Source organism: Micromesistius poutassou (genome assembly GCF_964030765.1).
Source record: "Micromesistius poutassou genome assembly, chromosome: 16".
In the NCBI taxonomy this organism is placed as follows: domain Eukaryota; kingdom Metazoa; phylum Chordata; class Actinopteri; order Gadiformes; family Gadidae; genus Micromesistius; species Micromesistius poutassou.
In genome coordinates, this window is record NC_140286.1 from 17063376 (window position 1) to 17080875 (window position 17500).

The 17500-nt window shown below is 51.2% G+C and overlaps 1 protein-coding gene across 1 annotated transcript in view; it reads right to left on the reverse strand.

The window, feature by feature from the left end:
* The window catches only part of LOC311360721 (BMP/retinoic acid-inducible neural-specific protein 3-like), a gene marked incomplete at both ends in the record, with an annotated part of 19938 nt that overhangs the window by 2018 nt on the left and 420 nt on the right, over nt 1–17500 (reverse strand). Inside the window, 6 exons of the mRNA XM_084480822.1 lie at nt 1768–1990; nt 3323–3559; nt 5003–5108; nt 7932–8176; nt 9088–9229; nt 9275–9338. Of these exons, the coding sequence (XP_084336948.1) occupies nt 1768–1990; nt 3323–3559; nt 5003–5108; nt 7932–8176; nt 9088–9229; nt 9275–9338 (1017 nt within the window). The remainder of the gene's footprint in view (nt 1–1767; nt 1991–3322; nt 3560–5002; nt 5109–7931; nt 8177–9087; nt 9230–9274; nt 9339–17500) is intronic.

Consider the following 17500-nt stretch of genomic DNA (forward strand, 5'->3'; position numbering starts at 1 on the left):
TTTCTTAATATATGGCTCCTACAAAGTTGAGTCAAGCAGATTTATAAAGCGCAAAACTCATTAATGACATAAACTGACTGCAAGTTACTTTGTATGAATACATTTGATAAAGGACATCTTTTGACATAATATAAAATATTATTTATATTTAAATTTCAACGGAAGGTTTTGCCAGGCTCCATAGCTCAGCTGTTGAACCCAAATAATATAAACGACTAAATCTGTAGCTTGACTTCTCGTAGACACAGATGGGTTGATGTTTAGTGCTTGAGCTTGTGCACACACACACACACTCTCGTTTGTTCATATTTCTGCCTGCTGAATATGCTGTGTCGGTTGTTTCAAGTATTTCATGCATTTTAAGCAACTAAATGATTTCAGTGCAAATAAACACAGATCATAATATATAACAAGATACGAAAAAGGATTAAATCAATCAAAACTGCTCAAAATCCCTTTAGTGAATCAAATACATGAGGCACAGGATTGTAATTGGGTTGAGCTCTGGTGATTCTGTCGCTAACAGAACGAGCCGGGCCTGTCCGCTGTGGACGTGATGTACGGCCGTGATGTACGCCTCCACCAGCCCCCAGCTGACACGCTGTGTACGGTTAAAGAATGATGGATGAATAAAATGTTTTGACTCAGACCGGGCTGTTCCAGAATCTGTATTTGCTGTGTTGTTGATTGCACCTCCAGGGCAGCCAGACCAGCCAGCCAGCCAGCCAGCCAGCCAGCCAGTCAGCCAGTCAGCCAGTCAGCCAGTCAGCCAGACGAGCCAGCCAGCCAGTCAGCCAGACGAGCCAGCCAGCCAGTCAGCCAGACGAGCCAGCCAGCCAGCCTGCCAGCCAGCCAGCCAGACCAGCTAGCCAGCCAGACCAGCCAGACGAGCCAGCCAGCCAGACAGACCAGCCAGCCAGCCAGCCAGCCGGTCTCCGTTAGAGGCTTTGTCTTTGTTGCGTCAGACCAACCTTTCACCTCCAGCACATTTCACCTCCTCTAATCCCACTCCTCTGGAGCTGGTTCTGATAAGGAGGCCTTCTCTGTCATAGTAGCTTTTGTTGTGGAGTTGTTTCCTTCTGGTCAACGTGTGTTGGACTACTCTCCCTCCCCTCCGGCCGTGTGGAGGAGAGGAGGCGGACCAACGCGCCTGACTGACCACAACAAAGCATCATGTATATTTGCACTGCGTTCATTATTTTATTTCTCCTTGTGTGTTCTTGTTGTGTCTTTTTCAAAGTCCCCTGACTGTCAACGGGACTCACTCACACACAACTCTCTGAGGGACACTCAGGCCGGCTCCACACGACACCGACCTGAACACAAACCGCAAGAGTGGCGTTGCGTTCCCACTTCCCATTCTGCGTTCAGACCAGCGTCTCTTGGGTGGAAATCTGCGTGCATACAAAAGTGTGTGTTTGTTGTTGGTTTGCCCGTGCTGCACGCGGACGTGACGTCAACGTGTACGGGACGAGAGCCGGCAGGAGCAGCTCAGAGCACACTTTCGCGTTGTTAAGCCTTTAGACGGAAACTAAATGATGGAGCATTTTTAAGATTTCCACTCTGGAGGGTGGGTTCATTTTGTTTTGCGTTTTTAAGCCCCCGAAAAACGAAGTTGCCGTCTAAACGAAAGGCAACATCTGATCAAATATTTTGTGGGCTTCACCCGCCAACGCTCCCCGGGTGAAGCCCACAAAATATTTGATCAGCCAGCCTCAGCGTTGTGGCTCGTGTCTGGGTGACTCCGTTCAGTGGGAGCTCTCTTACCTCTCCCTCTGCAGGACTATTCTGGGCTGCTTGCGGCATCTCCTGCTGAGGCTGAAGAGCTTGCTAGCCGCACGGCGCGCCTTGCTAAACAGCTGATCGCTGCTGGCCTGCAGGTGTCGGTAGCGCTGCAGCAGGCCGGCGTTCATCCTCCACAGCCGCTCCACCACCGTGGTGTTTACAGCGTGATGGGCTGGCAGGTTCCCCACAAAGCCTTGGAACTCGTCTGGATTCATGAAGTGTGTGTGTGGTGTGTGTGTGTGTGTGTGTGTGTGTGTGTGTGGGGGGGGGGGGGTAGGGTTAGGGTTAGGGGGGGGGGGAGGAGGAGAAAAGATGAACATGAATAAGTAAAGTTTGCTTCTGGCTAGGAGCAGCCATCAGAGTGTTATCCAAAAATCGGTCAATTTCTTTGTTTGTTTGTTTGTCCTAGAAAACGTAATAGGATCAATATGATGAATAAACAATCGCAACATGCCATCGTTATTTCTTTTCAATTTCTAGCTTTGCCGATTTCCATCAGAGGGGAGAGAACAAAGCTTTGCAGCTTCACACTTCTGGCACGAGACGCACTGTTCACAGCCGGCCTCATCAGGAACGCTCTCCTGCCCTCACAACAAGGGGAGCGCTGTGGTTCAATACGAGAACACAGAGGAACATCCATACTGTTGATGAGCTGTGTCAACGACCTGTCTGATTTTGACACAGACCTCAATGTGTTACCAACCATTTTATTAAAAGAAGACTCCTGACTTCATTCCTTATTTAATTTTTAATTTTTATATTTTTCGTTCATATTGATACGACAGGGTGGCATTTAAACTTTATCGTATCCCTGCAGGACCTGCCAAGACTAATGGAAAGAAGAAGACACTTAAACCGTCATATCAACAAGAACAAGAGTTCAAAGAGTTCATACGTTTTATTGAACTAAAGCCAAAACTCTTTAATGCACTATTTCACAGCAGTCAAAGCCATAGATGTTGCTTTTTTTGGCCTTATAAAGCTGTGTGGAGGTCATTAAAGGTGCCATGACGTGCCACCAGGTGTGGTGTGATTAGCCGTTACAAGCCGCTTTGAAAATCTGCCCCTTATGACATCACAAGGGGCAGAAAGTGGGCGTGTCCACCTAGATGTGTGCTGGATAGATCAGTCCACCAGCCAGCCTACCCAGTGGACTGTAGCACACGTTGCTCATCTATCCGTCACACATCTAGGTGGACACGCACACCTGTGGTGTCTTAAGGGGCAGATTTCCAAAACGGCTTGTAGCGGCTAATCACACCACACCCGGTGGCGCGTCAGGGCACCTTTAACATGTTTAGAGTTTGTGTAGAGTGTCCTTTGTTGGGAATAGCTTCTGTTAAGAGCCCTAACCCAACGCACTAACCCTGAGCTGCTTTGCACTCTGTCGACTTCTCCTTTTATTTCATACTTGCTTTCTCAGCCGCCCCCTTCAAGGTCCCTCAGACACATCACCAAATGAACAACTGTTGAACGTTAAACGGTGTGGGTACATTAAGGCCCCCCCCCCCCGCCACCCCCCCCGCCATCCACCCACCCGACTGCTGGAACTCCAGGTTGCCGAGGGTCCAGGCGTCCCTGATGGCGCGCAGGCCGTCCTCCAGCGCCTGCAGGTCGCCCAGGGGACAGTTGCACTGGGGGAACGCCGCGCTGCAGCGGCACCAGCAGTCGCCCGCCCGGCACACAAAGTGGCCGCGGGACTTGCAGCCGATGTAGTCGAGGGCGGCCTGGACGAAGCGCGCTCTCAGGTGGGCGGGCAGGACCGTCTGCATTCCTGACGGACAGGAGGTCAACGGGGGGGTCTCACTTACTGTTTCTAGACTCGCTTTTTCTCTGCAAAACGTGTTAAAGGTCCCATGACATGACCCCCCGGGTGTGGTGTGAATAGCCGCTGTGGAAATCTTCCCCTTATGACATCACAGGTGGACACGCCCACCTGTGATGTCATAAGGGGCAGACTTTCAAAACGGCTTGTAGCGGCTAATCACACTCACACCTGGTGGCGCGTCAGGGCACCTTTAATATGATTGATGCCGTTGACCAATTCGGCAATATGGCTGAAGCCATTGGGCGAAAGACATGGACAATGCCGTATCATCTGCATAACTAAGATTTGGGACGCAGGGTTGTGATACTATTTCCCAGTTTCAGCCACAATGTCTGCAGCGACATTGTGGCTGAAACTGGGAAATAGTATCACAACCCTGCGTCCCAAATCTGCGTACAGACTGCGTACAGGCTAGTGGCTAGGTCGGCTAGGTTTGATCCACAATGTCGCTGCAGACATTGTGGATCAAACCTAGCCGACCTAGCCACTAGCCTGTACGCAGTCTGCTCTGAATTCACTACTCTGAATTCAGTACTCTGAATTCACTACTCTGAATTCAGTACTCTGAGTTCATGTTCAGAGCTGGAACACAGGTGTAGCTTTAGGTCTGTCTCGACTGGGACAGGACAAATGTTGACGTACCCTTTGATAGTAAGCGCTTTGTGTACTGGAAAGACTTTGTTGATGTATGTGAGAAGATATATCAGGTTATATCAGGTTACTACAAAAGTAACAATGCAATGCAAACATAGCGCTAAGATATTATTTACTTTTTAAAAACCTGTAGAGACCAAAAAATAACCTTAGATGAATGATTATTGAAGAGCGGCTGGGCGTTTGGGGTTTGTGTTGTTCTGTGATGTTCTTTATGTCTTTAAGTTTATGCACACATGCATACAGTGTGCTGCTCATGTGGTAACTCATGACTGTGTAACTCACACTATGGAGTTATTTTATGAATTATATTTGGATTATCTTTTTTAGAGAGGTCTGAGCAGGGACTGCGGCGGCAAATTAGCCAACTGGCTAGAAACCTTCAACACGTCTACATCCACATTGTTATGGAATTGACTGATAATTGTGTATGTAATGATGTGCGCTGCATTGTCCCTGACAAATAAACTAATAATAATTAATAAAAAGCATAAAAATGTACTGTATATCGCATAGAAACACAAAAAGAATATTACAATGCTGCAATGACTTTCTGCACTACCCATAAATAAAATAGCATTATTGTTGTTTTGACAAAGGCTCCAAATGTCTCTCTGCGACCGCAGTCGTTTATATGAACAAGAAAGGCTTGTTGTTCTTCTGCCGCAGCTCACAAAGGCTCACAAAGCAGATTGACTGCGTTTCCCTCCATGCACTTTAGAACGTGAAGCGTACCTTTCAGCAGAACCTTGTTCTCCGGACTGTGCACCAGCACCGAGCTCACTGTATCCAGGTTGTCATAGTTACTACATCCAAGAGGCCCTGTTCTTGTTTCGGTCACCTGAGAACAATACATATGAAATGTGCGGTAATGGTTTTGCTGCTGGCAGCTGTTGCATACGGTGTCCACACACTAATAATAAATCCAGTGCAAATGCAAAGCCAGACAGGGTCAAAGTGGTGTATTCGTAACCAAAATCAATTCTTAGATCTGTACTGCGTGTAGCAACGGCAGTGCATGAAATGATTCCTTCAAACGCTGACCTGTAACCATCTCATCAAGGGCCTATCAGGAAAGAACTAATCGCAAACGTCTCAACAAGCACACCTACCGAAGGAATGAAATGGTTCAATGTTCAAATGTTGGATGCAATCAGTGCAATCCTCAAGGGCTGGGTCATTACAAACCCTTGTGTGCTGAGGGGAATTAATGTGGTCTGATCAAAACTTAGAACGAAATCTAGATCCACTGCCTTAAATATACTTAATGATTTCAGACTTCAACTGATTATTATCATCTACATAACTGGTGGTTATATTACAATAACGGACATAGATTCCTTTTCTTTTCCTCATCCCGCTCCAATCTTTTTAAACTCCATCCTCAAATACACACATGCATGCACACGTGCGCACACACACACACACCCACACACACACACACACACACACACACACACACACACACACATATTATGCACAGATGTGTGCGCAAGCACACACACATACACATGCTCACTCCAACGCCACACACACCCACACACACTCGCGTACACACATGCACACACACACACACACACACACACACACACACACACACACACACACACACACACACAGCAAAACCGCTAATGACTGGAAGCCAAGCTCGCTCAGAAATTAATGGAATAATATCACGAATCCATCATTTTGATGCATGGCCCTAAACTGTAGGAACACACTCTTGGCTGGGTGCGAACACTTGTCCCTATCACTGGCTATTTAGTACGGCGTCCAGGTAGGCCCCTCAGAGTGACTAATGCGTGCACTCTAAAGCGGGTGTCGCGCGATAAAGGAGATGATATAGGACGAGGCGCCCCTTCTCCGTCCCACCGCCTCCTCTCACACCAGAGGCTCTGGAGCAGTTCATGGAGTCAGCTGATTCCCCCCGGTGTGCGCACGGCGCCCCGTGTCTGGCGTTGTTGAGCAGAACATTTAGTTTCAATGGTGTGCAGGAGAAGCCTCTCGAGGTGTGAAGATAGAGAACGTTATATTGTGATTTAAAGAAACCCGCTGGTGCACGACTGCCGAATAAAAGGCCCCCACGTTGGAGGAGCCGCGCTCTCGCGCCCGTTTTATATGTCGGAAATATGAAGGGTACCGTCCCGCAGCCTGGGCTCGGCCGGACGTCCCCAGAGCCCCGCCCCCCCCCCTCACGTACCCCAGAGCCCCCCCCCCCTCACGTACCTCAGAGCCCCCCCCCCCTCACGTACCCCAGAGCCCCGCCCCCCCCCTCACGTACCTCAGAGCCCCCCCCCCCTCACGTACCCCAGAGCCCCGCCCCCCCCCTCACGTACCTCAGAGCCCCCCCCCCCCCCCCCCTCACGTACCCCAGAGCCCCCCCCCCCCTCACGTACCCCAGAGCCCCCCCCCCTCACGTACCTCAGAGCCCCCCCCCCCTCACGTACCCCAGAGCCCCGCCCCCCCCCTCACGTACCTCAGAGCCCCCCCCCCCCCCCCCCTCACGTACCCCAGAGCCCCCCCCCCCCCTCACGTACCTCAGAGCCCCCCCCCCCCCCCCCTCACGTACCCCAGAGCCCCCCCCCCCTCACGTACCCCAGAGCCCCGCCCCCCCCTCCCGTACCTCAGAGCCCCCCCCCCCCCCCCTCACGTACCTCAGAGCCCCCCCCCCCTCACGTACCTCAGAGCCCCGCCCCCCCCCTCACGTACCTCAGAGCCCCCCCCCCCCCCCCCCCCTCACGTACCCCAGAGCCCCCCCCCCCCCTCACGTACCCCAGAGCCCCCCCCCCCTCACGTACCTCAGAGCCCCCCCCCCCCTCACGTACCCCAGAGCCCCGCCCCCCCCCTCACGTACCCCAGAGCCCCCCCCCCCCTCACGTACCTCAGAGCCCCCCCCCCCCCCCCCCTCACGTACCCCAGAGCCCCCCCCCCCTCACGTACCTCAGAGCCCCCCCCCCCTCACGTACCTCAGAGCCCCCCCCCCCCCCCCCCTCACGTACCCCAGAGCCCCCCCCCCCCCCCTCACGTACCCCAGAGCCCCCCCCCCCCCCCCTCACGTACCTCAGAGCCCCCCCCCCCCCCCCCCCTCACGTACCTCAGAGCCCCCCCCCCCCCCCCTCACGTACCCCAGAGCCCCCCCCCCCCTCACGTACCCCAGAGCCCCCCCCCCCCTCACGTACCTCAGAGCCCCCCCCTCACGTCCCCAGAGCCCCCCCCCCCCCTCACGTACCCCAGAGCCCCCCCCCCCCCCCTCACGTACCTCAGAGCCCCACCCCCCCCCCCCACGTACCCCAGAGCCCCCCCCCCCCTCACGTACCCCAGAGCCCCCCCCCCCCCCTCACGTACCCCAGAGCCCCCCCCTCACGTACCTCAGAGCCCCCCCCCCCCCCCCCCTCACGTACCCCAGAGCCCCGCCCCCCCCCTCCCCTCACGTACCCCCCCGCCCCCCCTCCCCTCACGTACCCCAGAGCCCCGCCCCCCCCCCCCCTCCCCTCACGTACCCCCCCGCCCCCCCTCCCCTCACGTACCCCAGAGCCCCCCGCCCCCCCCCCCCCCCCCTCACGTACCCCAGAGCCCCCCCCCCCCCTCCCCTCACGTACCCCAGAGCCCCCCCCCCCCTCCCCTCACGTACCCCAGAGCCCCCCCCCCCCCCCCCCTCACGTACCCGTACGGCGGTGGAGGCGATCTGGAGGTGGTGCAGCCGGCGCAGCGTGCTCTCCCTGTCGGTGAAGTAGGAGGCGGCCAGCTGGTACAGGGTCTCCAGGGTGACGGGACCCGTGGCGTTGAGCCCGCCGCCGCCGCCGCCGCCGCCGCCGCCGCCGCCGCCGCCGCCGCCGACCTCACTTCCTGCCGACGAAGGCTCCTGGCTCAGCTTCCTCTTGTCCACGAATATGGTGAGAGACTCCTCCCCTAGGGGGGGGGCAGAGAGGCGTCAGGGCGCGGGGGGGCGGGGGGGTGGGGGGGGCGGGGGGGCGGGGGGTGATCCGCCTCCCCGGTGGTAATGAGACGACTCAGATCATCAGATCATCAGCCGCTCCTAAATAGTCTCGTACTTGTCGCTTCGTAACGAACAGCGAGAGGCAACGCGGCCCCTGGGACGCCATTAAGAGCTACAAGAGAAGGGAAGCGCGCGGTGGCGGCGGGAGGCGGGACTCCGTAGTCATGGCGACGTTTAAAGTGCTCATTAAAACGTGCAGTGTTGAAATCAAATCATGAGACGAACCTCCACGTTGTGTCTGCAAGAGACACATTCCCTCACTGGTCCGTAAGGCCAACCAGGCCTTCGACAAACTGAAGGACGTCAGTGGTTTCACTGACAGCCTTGAGCGAACCTGTTCTAATTAACTCAACAATTAATTGTCTGGAAACAATGACTGATTCATATCATGTGAGTCACACACACAGACACACACACATACACACACAAAATAACAAACACATAAACACACACATGCAAAGATACACACACACACACACGCACACACACACAAAGAAACACACACACACACACACACACAAACAGAGACACACACACACACACAAAATAACAAACACATAAACACACACATGCAAAGATACACACACACGCACACACACACACAAAGAAACACACACACACGCATACACACACACACACACACACACACACACACATAGTACATACAAATAAAAACCCTAACACACATACAAAGAAACACACACAAACATACAAACACACACACACATACAAACATACAAACACACACACACACACACACACACACACACACACACACACACACACACACACACACACCCCCCCAGCCGGCCGCTGTGCGTACCTCCCAGTGTTGCAGACAGGATGAGGTGCGTCCCGTACTTCCTGATGATGCTGTCGGTGATGGTCTGGAGGCTGGGCCGGCGCCCCAGCCGGCGCAGGGCCTGCGCAAACTCAGGGTCCAGGGGCGGAGCCCCCCGGCCCCCCCCGCCGCCGCCGCCCCCGCCCCCCCCGCCGCCGCCGCCCCCGCCGCCGCCGCCGCCGCCGCCCCGCCCCTCCGCCGCCAGGCTGGTGACCTTCCATCGACCGAACTCCCTGTGAAGACACAACAGCCACACAACGCGCACCGCACACACGCACATGAACACACATCAAATGGACACACATGAGCAGAACGTGCCCTGCAGGAGACTGTGATTCATGTTTGATATAAAGGGCCGCAGGAGGAGGACCCCCCCTCCTGACGTCTGATAGGCTGACGGTGATGTGGTATATGATATGATAGGTATGGTTCGCGTCCCCCTCGGGGTCGACTCCTCATCCAGAGGAGGACCAGACGGAGGAGACCCCCCCCTTCAACTCATCCGCCATTCTAATGTTTTTCCTGTGAGTTAACATTTTGTGTATGCAGTTCTTGGAATTCATGCCGGGACTGTTAACACAAAGCAGCGTGTTGTGACGTCCTCGTTTCAAAGGGCTTTGTGAGACCGCGCTGTTCAGGCTGCTTCTCGCGACGGTCGGTGGATTTGCCGAAGCTCAAATTTGCCCGAATTTGCATTAAGCGCCTCATTGTTATCTTCTCAATTTCAAGGGGGGATTTTTTTTGTGTTCATGAGATTCAAGCGCAGCATGTTGTGCCGGTGGAATACACCAGACTGTTTAATGACTGCGTACCGCTGTGCACGGCTAGTCTTCAAGAAGCCTTGAATGAGCCAACCCTCTCTATATTCCACTGCGAGGATGGATACGCGAAATAAGTTGTGTCATCGTGTTTTATATGTTTTCATAAAATATTAAGGAGTGTTTTTGCATATTGGGTAACGCTTTGCGGTAGTGTTCAAATATCTGCAGCACATGAAATACAATCGACACGAGTTGATCAGCAACTAAAAGAACTAAAAGGTTGTTTACGTTGTACCCTGTTGTGACGTTAGTCCACTCACTGAGTGACAGACGACCACGCCCATCTCTGTCAAGCCAACAACGTGATGAGGTTCAAGTTAGTTTAGTTAACGGGCTGATGAAGATCATTACCAACATGCTGTGGTTTAACACTAACTAATGAGTTAGTGTGACAGCTGACAGGGCGCCATAAGCTACGCTAACGGTACTAACTGTAAACAAGTATCCCCAGTACACTTTTGTCATCGTTTTTTTAAACCGGCCATAGCGTAGCGCGCTGCTGTGACCGAGGGTGGTGTCGTCGGAGTCTATCAAACTGTCGTGTGCAGCAGTCATATTCACCGTCTCTAGCTCAGTGGACCTTATAGCAAACGGCCGAGATATTGTTCACTTTACTAAAAGTGATCTAACTGCAATTACTGATTACTGTCGTTTTCTTATTTGAACGTTGCCATGTTACTAGATCATGTAGATAATGTGATCCACATCAGAGTGGCTCATCGTGCTTCATCACCCTCACCCTCACCCTCACCCTAGTGTGGACCTCGCTGCATCCTCCCTCACCCCTCAGCCTCACCACACTGCAGCTACAGGACTGGTGTTACGTCATGAGAGGACACTAACGCAGAACGGAACCAGGACTTGAAGCGACCGGTCCCCAGAGGTCTAGTTTGACCTCAGCTCACGCTGAGACCGTGTCACCATTCTGCTCATCACATCTCTGCCATCTTCTGTCAAGACGAGCACTCAGACCTCTGGGAGCCATTAGGGGAACGTAACGGGCACACATGGCTCTCCCTCTCTCTCTCTGTCTCTCTCTCCCTCTCTCTGTCTCTCTGTCTCTCTCTCTCTCTGTCTCCCTATCTCTCTCTCTCTCTCTCCCTCTCCCTCTCTCTCTCTCTCCCTCCCCCTCTCTGTCTTGTTCCCGCTCTGTGACGGTCTCTGTCTCCCTGACTCTCGTTCTCTCTGTCATCTCTCTGTCTGTCTCTCTCTCTCCTCCCCCTCCTCTTGTCATTGACACCCTCTGAACCACACACCCTCACGGGAGCCGAGCTGCAATCACGGCACGAGACGCCCAAACAGACATCAGCAGGAAAATAATTGGGGAGAATCAGGACGGGCAGCACATGTTGAGAGGGTCATTACCGCCCCCAGCATCAGGACCGGAAGAGGGCCAGAGAGACAGAAAGCAGAGAGACAGACAGCGCAGAGAGAGAGAGACAGACAGCACATGTTGAGAGGGTCATTACCGTACCATACACCGCAGAGAGACAGACAGCGCAGAGAGAGAGAGACAGACAGCACATGTTGAGAGGGTCATTACCGCCCCCAGCATCAGGACCGGAAGAGGGCCAGGGAGACAGACAGCAGAGAGACAGACAGCAGACAGACAGACACCAGAGAGAGAGACAGACACAGCAGACAGACAGACACAGCAGACAGACAGACAGACAGACAGCAGAGAGACAGAGACAGACAGCAGCAGACAGACAGACACAGCAGACAGACAGACAGCAGCGTGATCAGAGGACCTGTCCTACAGCTGCCAGGAGGGGAGTGTCTAGTCACCGGTGACTGGGGGACAGGCTGTCTGTTACTGGGGGACAGGCTGTCTGTCACTGGGGGACAGGCTGTCTGTTACTGGGGGACAGGCTGTCTGTTACTGGGGGACAGGCTGTCTGTTACTGGGGGACAGGCTGTCTGTCACTGCGTCACCGTCCACCTCCTGTTCCTTTATTGGTCCAATACGGTGTCCTTCACCTTCAGCGCGAGACGACTTGAGAACGTCCGCCGGAACTCGTCACGTTCCACCGCGCCACGTCGCACACGGGCGCACGTCTGTACGTTTGAACGAGCGTAGTTTGGGGGAGGCCACGCCTCTGTGAACGGAGCTGTGTCATTGGTCCCGTGGGAGAGTCCACGTGGTGATTCCAACCAACCAGGGCGACGCGTTGATGTGTAGAGGGGAGGGTCTTATGTCCGCATTTATTTGAGACCATAAGCACATAAGCACTAACCACTTCCTGTTCCGATATTGTATCATTATGGTGCCAATCAATAAAGTCACTTCCTGTTGCTTTTTGTGGTCCAAAGCTATTTTCGTTCTTTTAAATTGTGACCAAAGCGTACATGAATGTAAACCATAAGGCAAAAATAAATATCAATTAAATTATAGTTAAATATGCAGTAGGTTTCTCGCATGGAGGAAGTCTCTCCTACGTTGTTACAACACTACGGAGGTTTTCATAACAACAGAATAAATGTGTTTATACCACTACAACATATTGCCTTATTCTCCTCTTATTTGGCCCCGATTAAACTGCACAGCACAGCAAATGAGAAAAGTGCGCAGGGCATGATTGCTGTAGCTTTATTGTATTTTTCGCCTCTCAGAATGATTCCGTGAAAAGAGGCAATCTTTTTCTTTTATTATTATTGTATTACTTTATGTTCTCCTCCTCGCTGAAGGTGCAAGCCCAGCACCAGAGAAAGTGGAATATTAACTTCAAGGGAGCCTGTCTCTGCTGTACATTCATTGTACATTTCACTTTCATCTAAGAATGATTTGGTTAGGAGGTTGCAATAATTTTTTTATGAGGATGGATTCATATTATTTCGTTAAATAAATAAATATACTTTCATTTCTTTCAATAGTTAATCCAGTGATTTGGGTGTGGGGGGGGGATGTAATTTCACACAGGCTGCCCGCCGTGGCTGCCTAAAGCCTTTAGCTGAAGGAGAGTGGATTCTGTGCTCTCAATTGTTGACTCTGTACAGCCAGGCCTCCTCCTTTTATAAAGCAGCGTTTACCGTAATTAGCGTTACATTGACATCATGCGCACACGGGTCAAGGACTAACGATAACGACAGCATTGCGTTGAAACCGCAAAGAACTGACACAGTCTGTTTCGCGCCAGGGTATTTTAAAGTGAACAAAAAACAGATATTTAACTATTTTTATGATCGTCAACATTAGCCTAGTCCTAACTAGACCTTCGTACTCGTTTCATTCATACCGATGGTCTAGAACTGCTATAGAGACAAACGATTGCTCACTTGAAGGCGGGTGCTGTTGAAGTTTAAAACCTATTGGCTCTGCCCAGTGCCACTCCGGATCTGCCTTAACCAATCGCTAACGTTTGGTTGTGACGTATTTCATGCTTAGCAAACTCCTTCACCACTAACGGAGCCAGCTGGAAAATTCAACTTTTCCCGAATCCCGTGGGAAGAAGCGCCACAACATCTTGACCACCAACAAAAAAAAAATCTGGCTTTTATTTATCTATATTCGAGTTTCCACAACAGACCGAATAGCTTTCTCCATGGTCTTCCTGCTGCTTCCTGGTATTCGTTTGACTACAACTGAAACTCGCGCACGACCTGTACGTCACTGTTCTCAGGCCGCGCCTCCTGTCCGCTGATTGGAGGGACAAACTTGAGGGAAAAGAAAGCGTGCGAACATACAGCACTCCCAGACCTAGTACTGAAGTGAAATGAAAATTGAGCGGAAGTACGGAGGCGGGCGGAGCCAGGCTACGTCAACATAGTAATCTATGCCGTTGTAAAGGTTCTCCCCGTCAAGGTGACAGTGACGCGCCAGGGCCACCATGTGACGTTATAAAAAGACATCTCATCAGTCAAAACACACGTTTTAATGGAATAATAGATATTAATAATGGAAGTCATCAATGTTTCCATGTATGGGGGAACTCTGAATGTTCATGAATAGGGCTCCAGACTGCGACCAAATGGTCGCATTTTGCGACCAAAATTTGAGAATGTGCGACTGAATTTTACATCTGGTCGTGCATGTGCGACCAGTAAATTTGGCCTTTTTTATTTTTTATTTTTACACGTTAAACGTGGAAGGGGCGCGTCAATGAATCCGGAATCTGTAGCAGGCCAATGAGTGTGAGAAGGATAGGGAGTGGCCACTGTAAGTGGCTCATGTGTGGCGGGGGAGGGTCATGGAGATTATCGAGCGCGGGAAACCGGCGCGGGTCTGTGAGAAGGAGAAAGATCTCAACCTGCCGTTCGAACAATGAGCAAGCGAACAATTTATCCATTCTTCCGACCTGCAGCACGTCTACAGAGTCGGAGGATGATGATTCAGAGCATTGTGTGGCTAAAAAGGGCCGAACCCAACATTTTCGGGAAGACTGGCGCTCGTAGAATCTTCTTAGGTCTACCGTAGTTTCAGCCCCTGCAGTCTCCGCCACTGTACAGTAACCTTTAGAAATCCCTGTTGCGCGTTCCAAGTTCATTCCAAGTTCGCATCCGTATACCAATTGAGGCCAAATTAAACGGCATGTTTGAATTAAGGATATTGTCTCGGTTGTTCTTTATTTTGGGCCATGGGTACAGCAGGCAAGGTCACCTCGACTCGCTTCCAATAATTTCAAAAACCCGCAACTTCAAAAAAAATATTTAATTTATTTTACAATTCAAAAATTAAGGAAATTATACTGGGAAACGAATAAACCATTATAAGCAACGAGTGAACTTAATAAGCAATCTAAATACTTTTAGTTTTCACCTTAAATATGCGACAGATGTAATTAAGGCAACCTGGTCTCACAGGAATCCGTGAAATGAGTCGGTCTACGTCCCGTTTACAAAAAATAATGCCCATAAACTGTTTGAATATTAAGGGCTGCCTAATATTCGTTCGAATATTATATATCTTTTTAATATTCGAATAACGAAGTTCGGAGTCAAAGCCCTACTGTGAATATGTTTGTAGTTTAAATCACTTCAGGTGCCATTTTCACACGGGATGCGTTTGTCGCGATGCATTCTCAATGGAGAGGCGAGCGGGCATGCGCGGAGGTGCAGCGTCCTGTCAAGCTGCACGACAAGCGGGCGCACTCCCGTGGAACTGTCACTTCCGTGCTCGTCGAACGCATGCGCGCACGCATGGAAACCGTTGGGATAGATGAGAACTGTTTATCTTTTATCAGGGCTCTCAAGTCTCACGCATTCGGCGTGAGACACACGCAATTGAACCCGCTCACACGCTCACACGTCAAAATTACCAGGATAGCGCCCACCAATTTGCGCCGCTATTTAACAGTGGAGCAGGTAGGAATCAAATGGGTTTCCCGTACGTAGGGTAACCAGACGTCCTCTTTTGCCCGGACATGCCCTCTTTTTGAGACACTTTTAAAAAAATGTGTGGCGGAATTTCAAAATCGTCCGGGATTTTATTAAAGCCTCATGCATGTTCACATTGAATTTGCGTTGCGTTTCTCTGGGTCGTTCACAAACTAGTTAGGCTATGCCCTCCCCTACTCAGTTCTGTTCGCTTTGCATTGGTGGGAGTGAGTAGGGGGAGTGGTTAAGTAGAGCCTTCAGATTGGACGGTTTGACTTACTTAGTTACCGTCATGTTTTGTATACATATATTTTTTACCATTTTTGTTTTATAGGGACAAACATTAACAAATTTCTCCTACAAGGGATTGATAAAGTTGTAGCTATTGAACAGAAAGAAACACTTGGTCATACTTTACACACTTTACCACAGCATTGGCCTACTGAATGCCACAGATATATTTTAAGCATTGGACTGAATGCCACATAAATATATAATTATGTTTTTCACGTTTACAACGTTTAAAAGTTCAGGGAAAAGTATATGCCTCTGTTGGTGTTGCTTAAGCCAATAGCCTTTTGAGGCAGTGTTGTTTCTGAATATTAGTGTTACGGGCCAATAATGCTTACTATCATACATTAGTCACCATGTCTGTGAACACATTCGCGGCCGCCGCCGCCGACAAAATCTCACTCTGAACTCAGTTCAAAACATGAGAGCCCTGCTTTTATTAACTAACCCTTTTTTTTTTCTAACCCCTTTTGTCATTTTAAGGTGTATATGATGCCACCAAAGAGGCATTCCAGCATCTAGGGACAGAAACAGGGTGGTTAGAGAAGACAGTCGCCATTGGAGCTGATGGTGCAGCTGTCAATCTCGGGCATAAAGGAGGGGTATTAGTCCTCCTAGTAGGCTAGAAATGTGAATATTTGGTTAGCATGTTGATTTACGGTTGTGCCCCTAAAAATTTCAGTTAGGGGCTACAGTGCTCCTAGTGAAAAAAGTTAGTCTGGAGCCCTGATGAAACTAAAAGGTGCTTGGTACATCCTGCAAAGTTTCCGCAGCACTAGCGCTGTTCAAGAGCAAAGAAATGCACCACTTACGGGACGCCAGGACTGACAGAAAACCCTCAATTAGGATATTACCTCATTAGCATGCAGTTAATATTACCTAATTAGCATGCGCTTGATAATGATGAGCAGAGCTCCTTGATATAGCAGGAGGAGTGCTGGTTGGTGAGGACGTCCCGGCACAGGCTGGAGACAATCCAAAGGACCTCCGATGGGATTAGAACCTTTTACAATTGATTTGAAGTGAGTGCATCTTTTTAAATGAACGTACGCAAATGGACGCTTTGTGACAAAGGACGAGCCGACACTGTGACCGAGCAGCCAGACGGACGGCAGCCATATTTGTGCGTGTGCCACCAAATTAAAGAGTTAGTGGCACCAGTGGCACCAGTGGCACCAGTGGCACCAGTAGAAAATGTAAGTTGCGAGCTCTGCCGCCCCGTTCCCAGAGCTCAGAGCTCCAGACACTGGAGCAGGCTACCACAGCGTGGTGCGCCAGTTGGCTTCCACCAACCAGGAGGAGGCCTTTAGTGATGATGGCCGCTCTGTTTCATCAGCACTGTGTGTGCAAAAGGTGTGTAATGCCCTCTGATTGGAGCAGGACACACCGCTCACACACCGCCGGGCAGCACCGCGGCACCGCGAGCCAAGCGTTCTTAATCATGTCTGTGTTGGTACCAGAGGAGCGGCCGGCCTCTAAAGCCGCCTGCCATGCTGCAATCAAAGGGGCCTCCGACCGGGCCCCGCGCCGCCGCCGCCGGCTCTGAGCGACACCCAGCTCTGTGAACCACAGAGGACCAGCGGGTTGATTTGAATTCTTGACAAAATGGTAACTACAAAAGGCGTGATTGAATGGAATCCCCGGGCGTTACGAACCACCGACACACGCCCACAGCGCCGGGCCGCGGACATGAATAGATTGTGAACTTCAATTTCCCCCCAAACTCCATCATCTACTCCAACAACAAACCCCAACATCTGATTGGTTACCATACTGGGAATGTTGTTTCCGTCAAGTTTAAAACCATCAATTGTTGTGGTTTTGCATCTGGTGCAATCACCTCTCTTTCCTCTCTCTCCCTCTTTCATAAACACACACACACACACACACACACACACACACACACACACACAAAAACACGCACACACAGACACACACACACACACACACACACACACACACACACACAC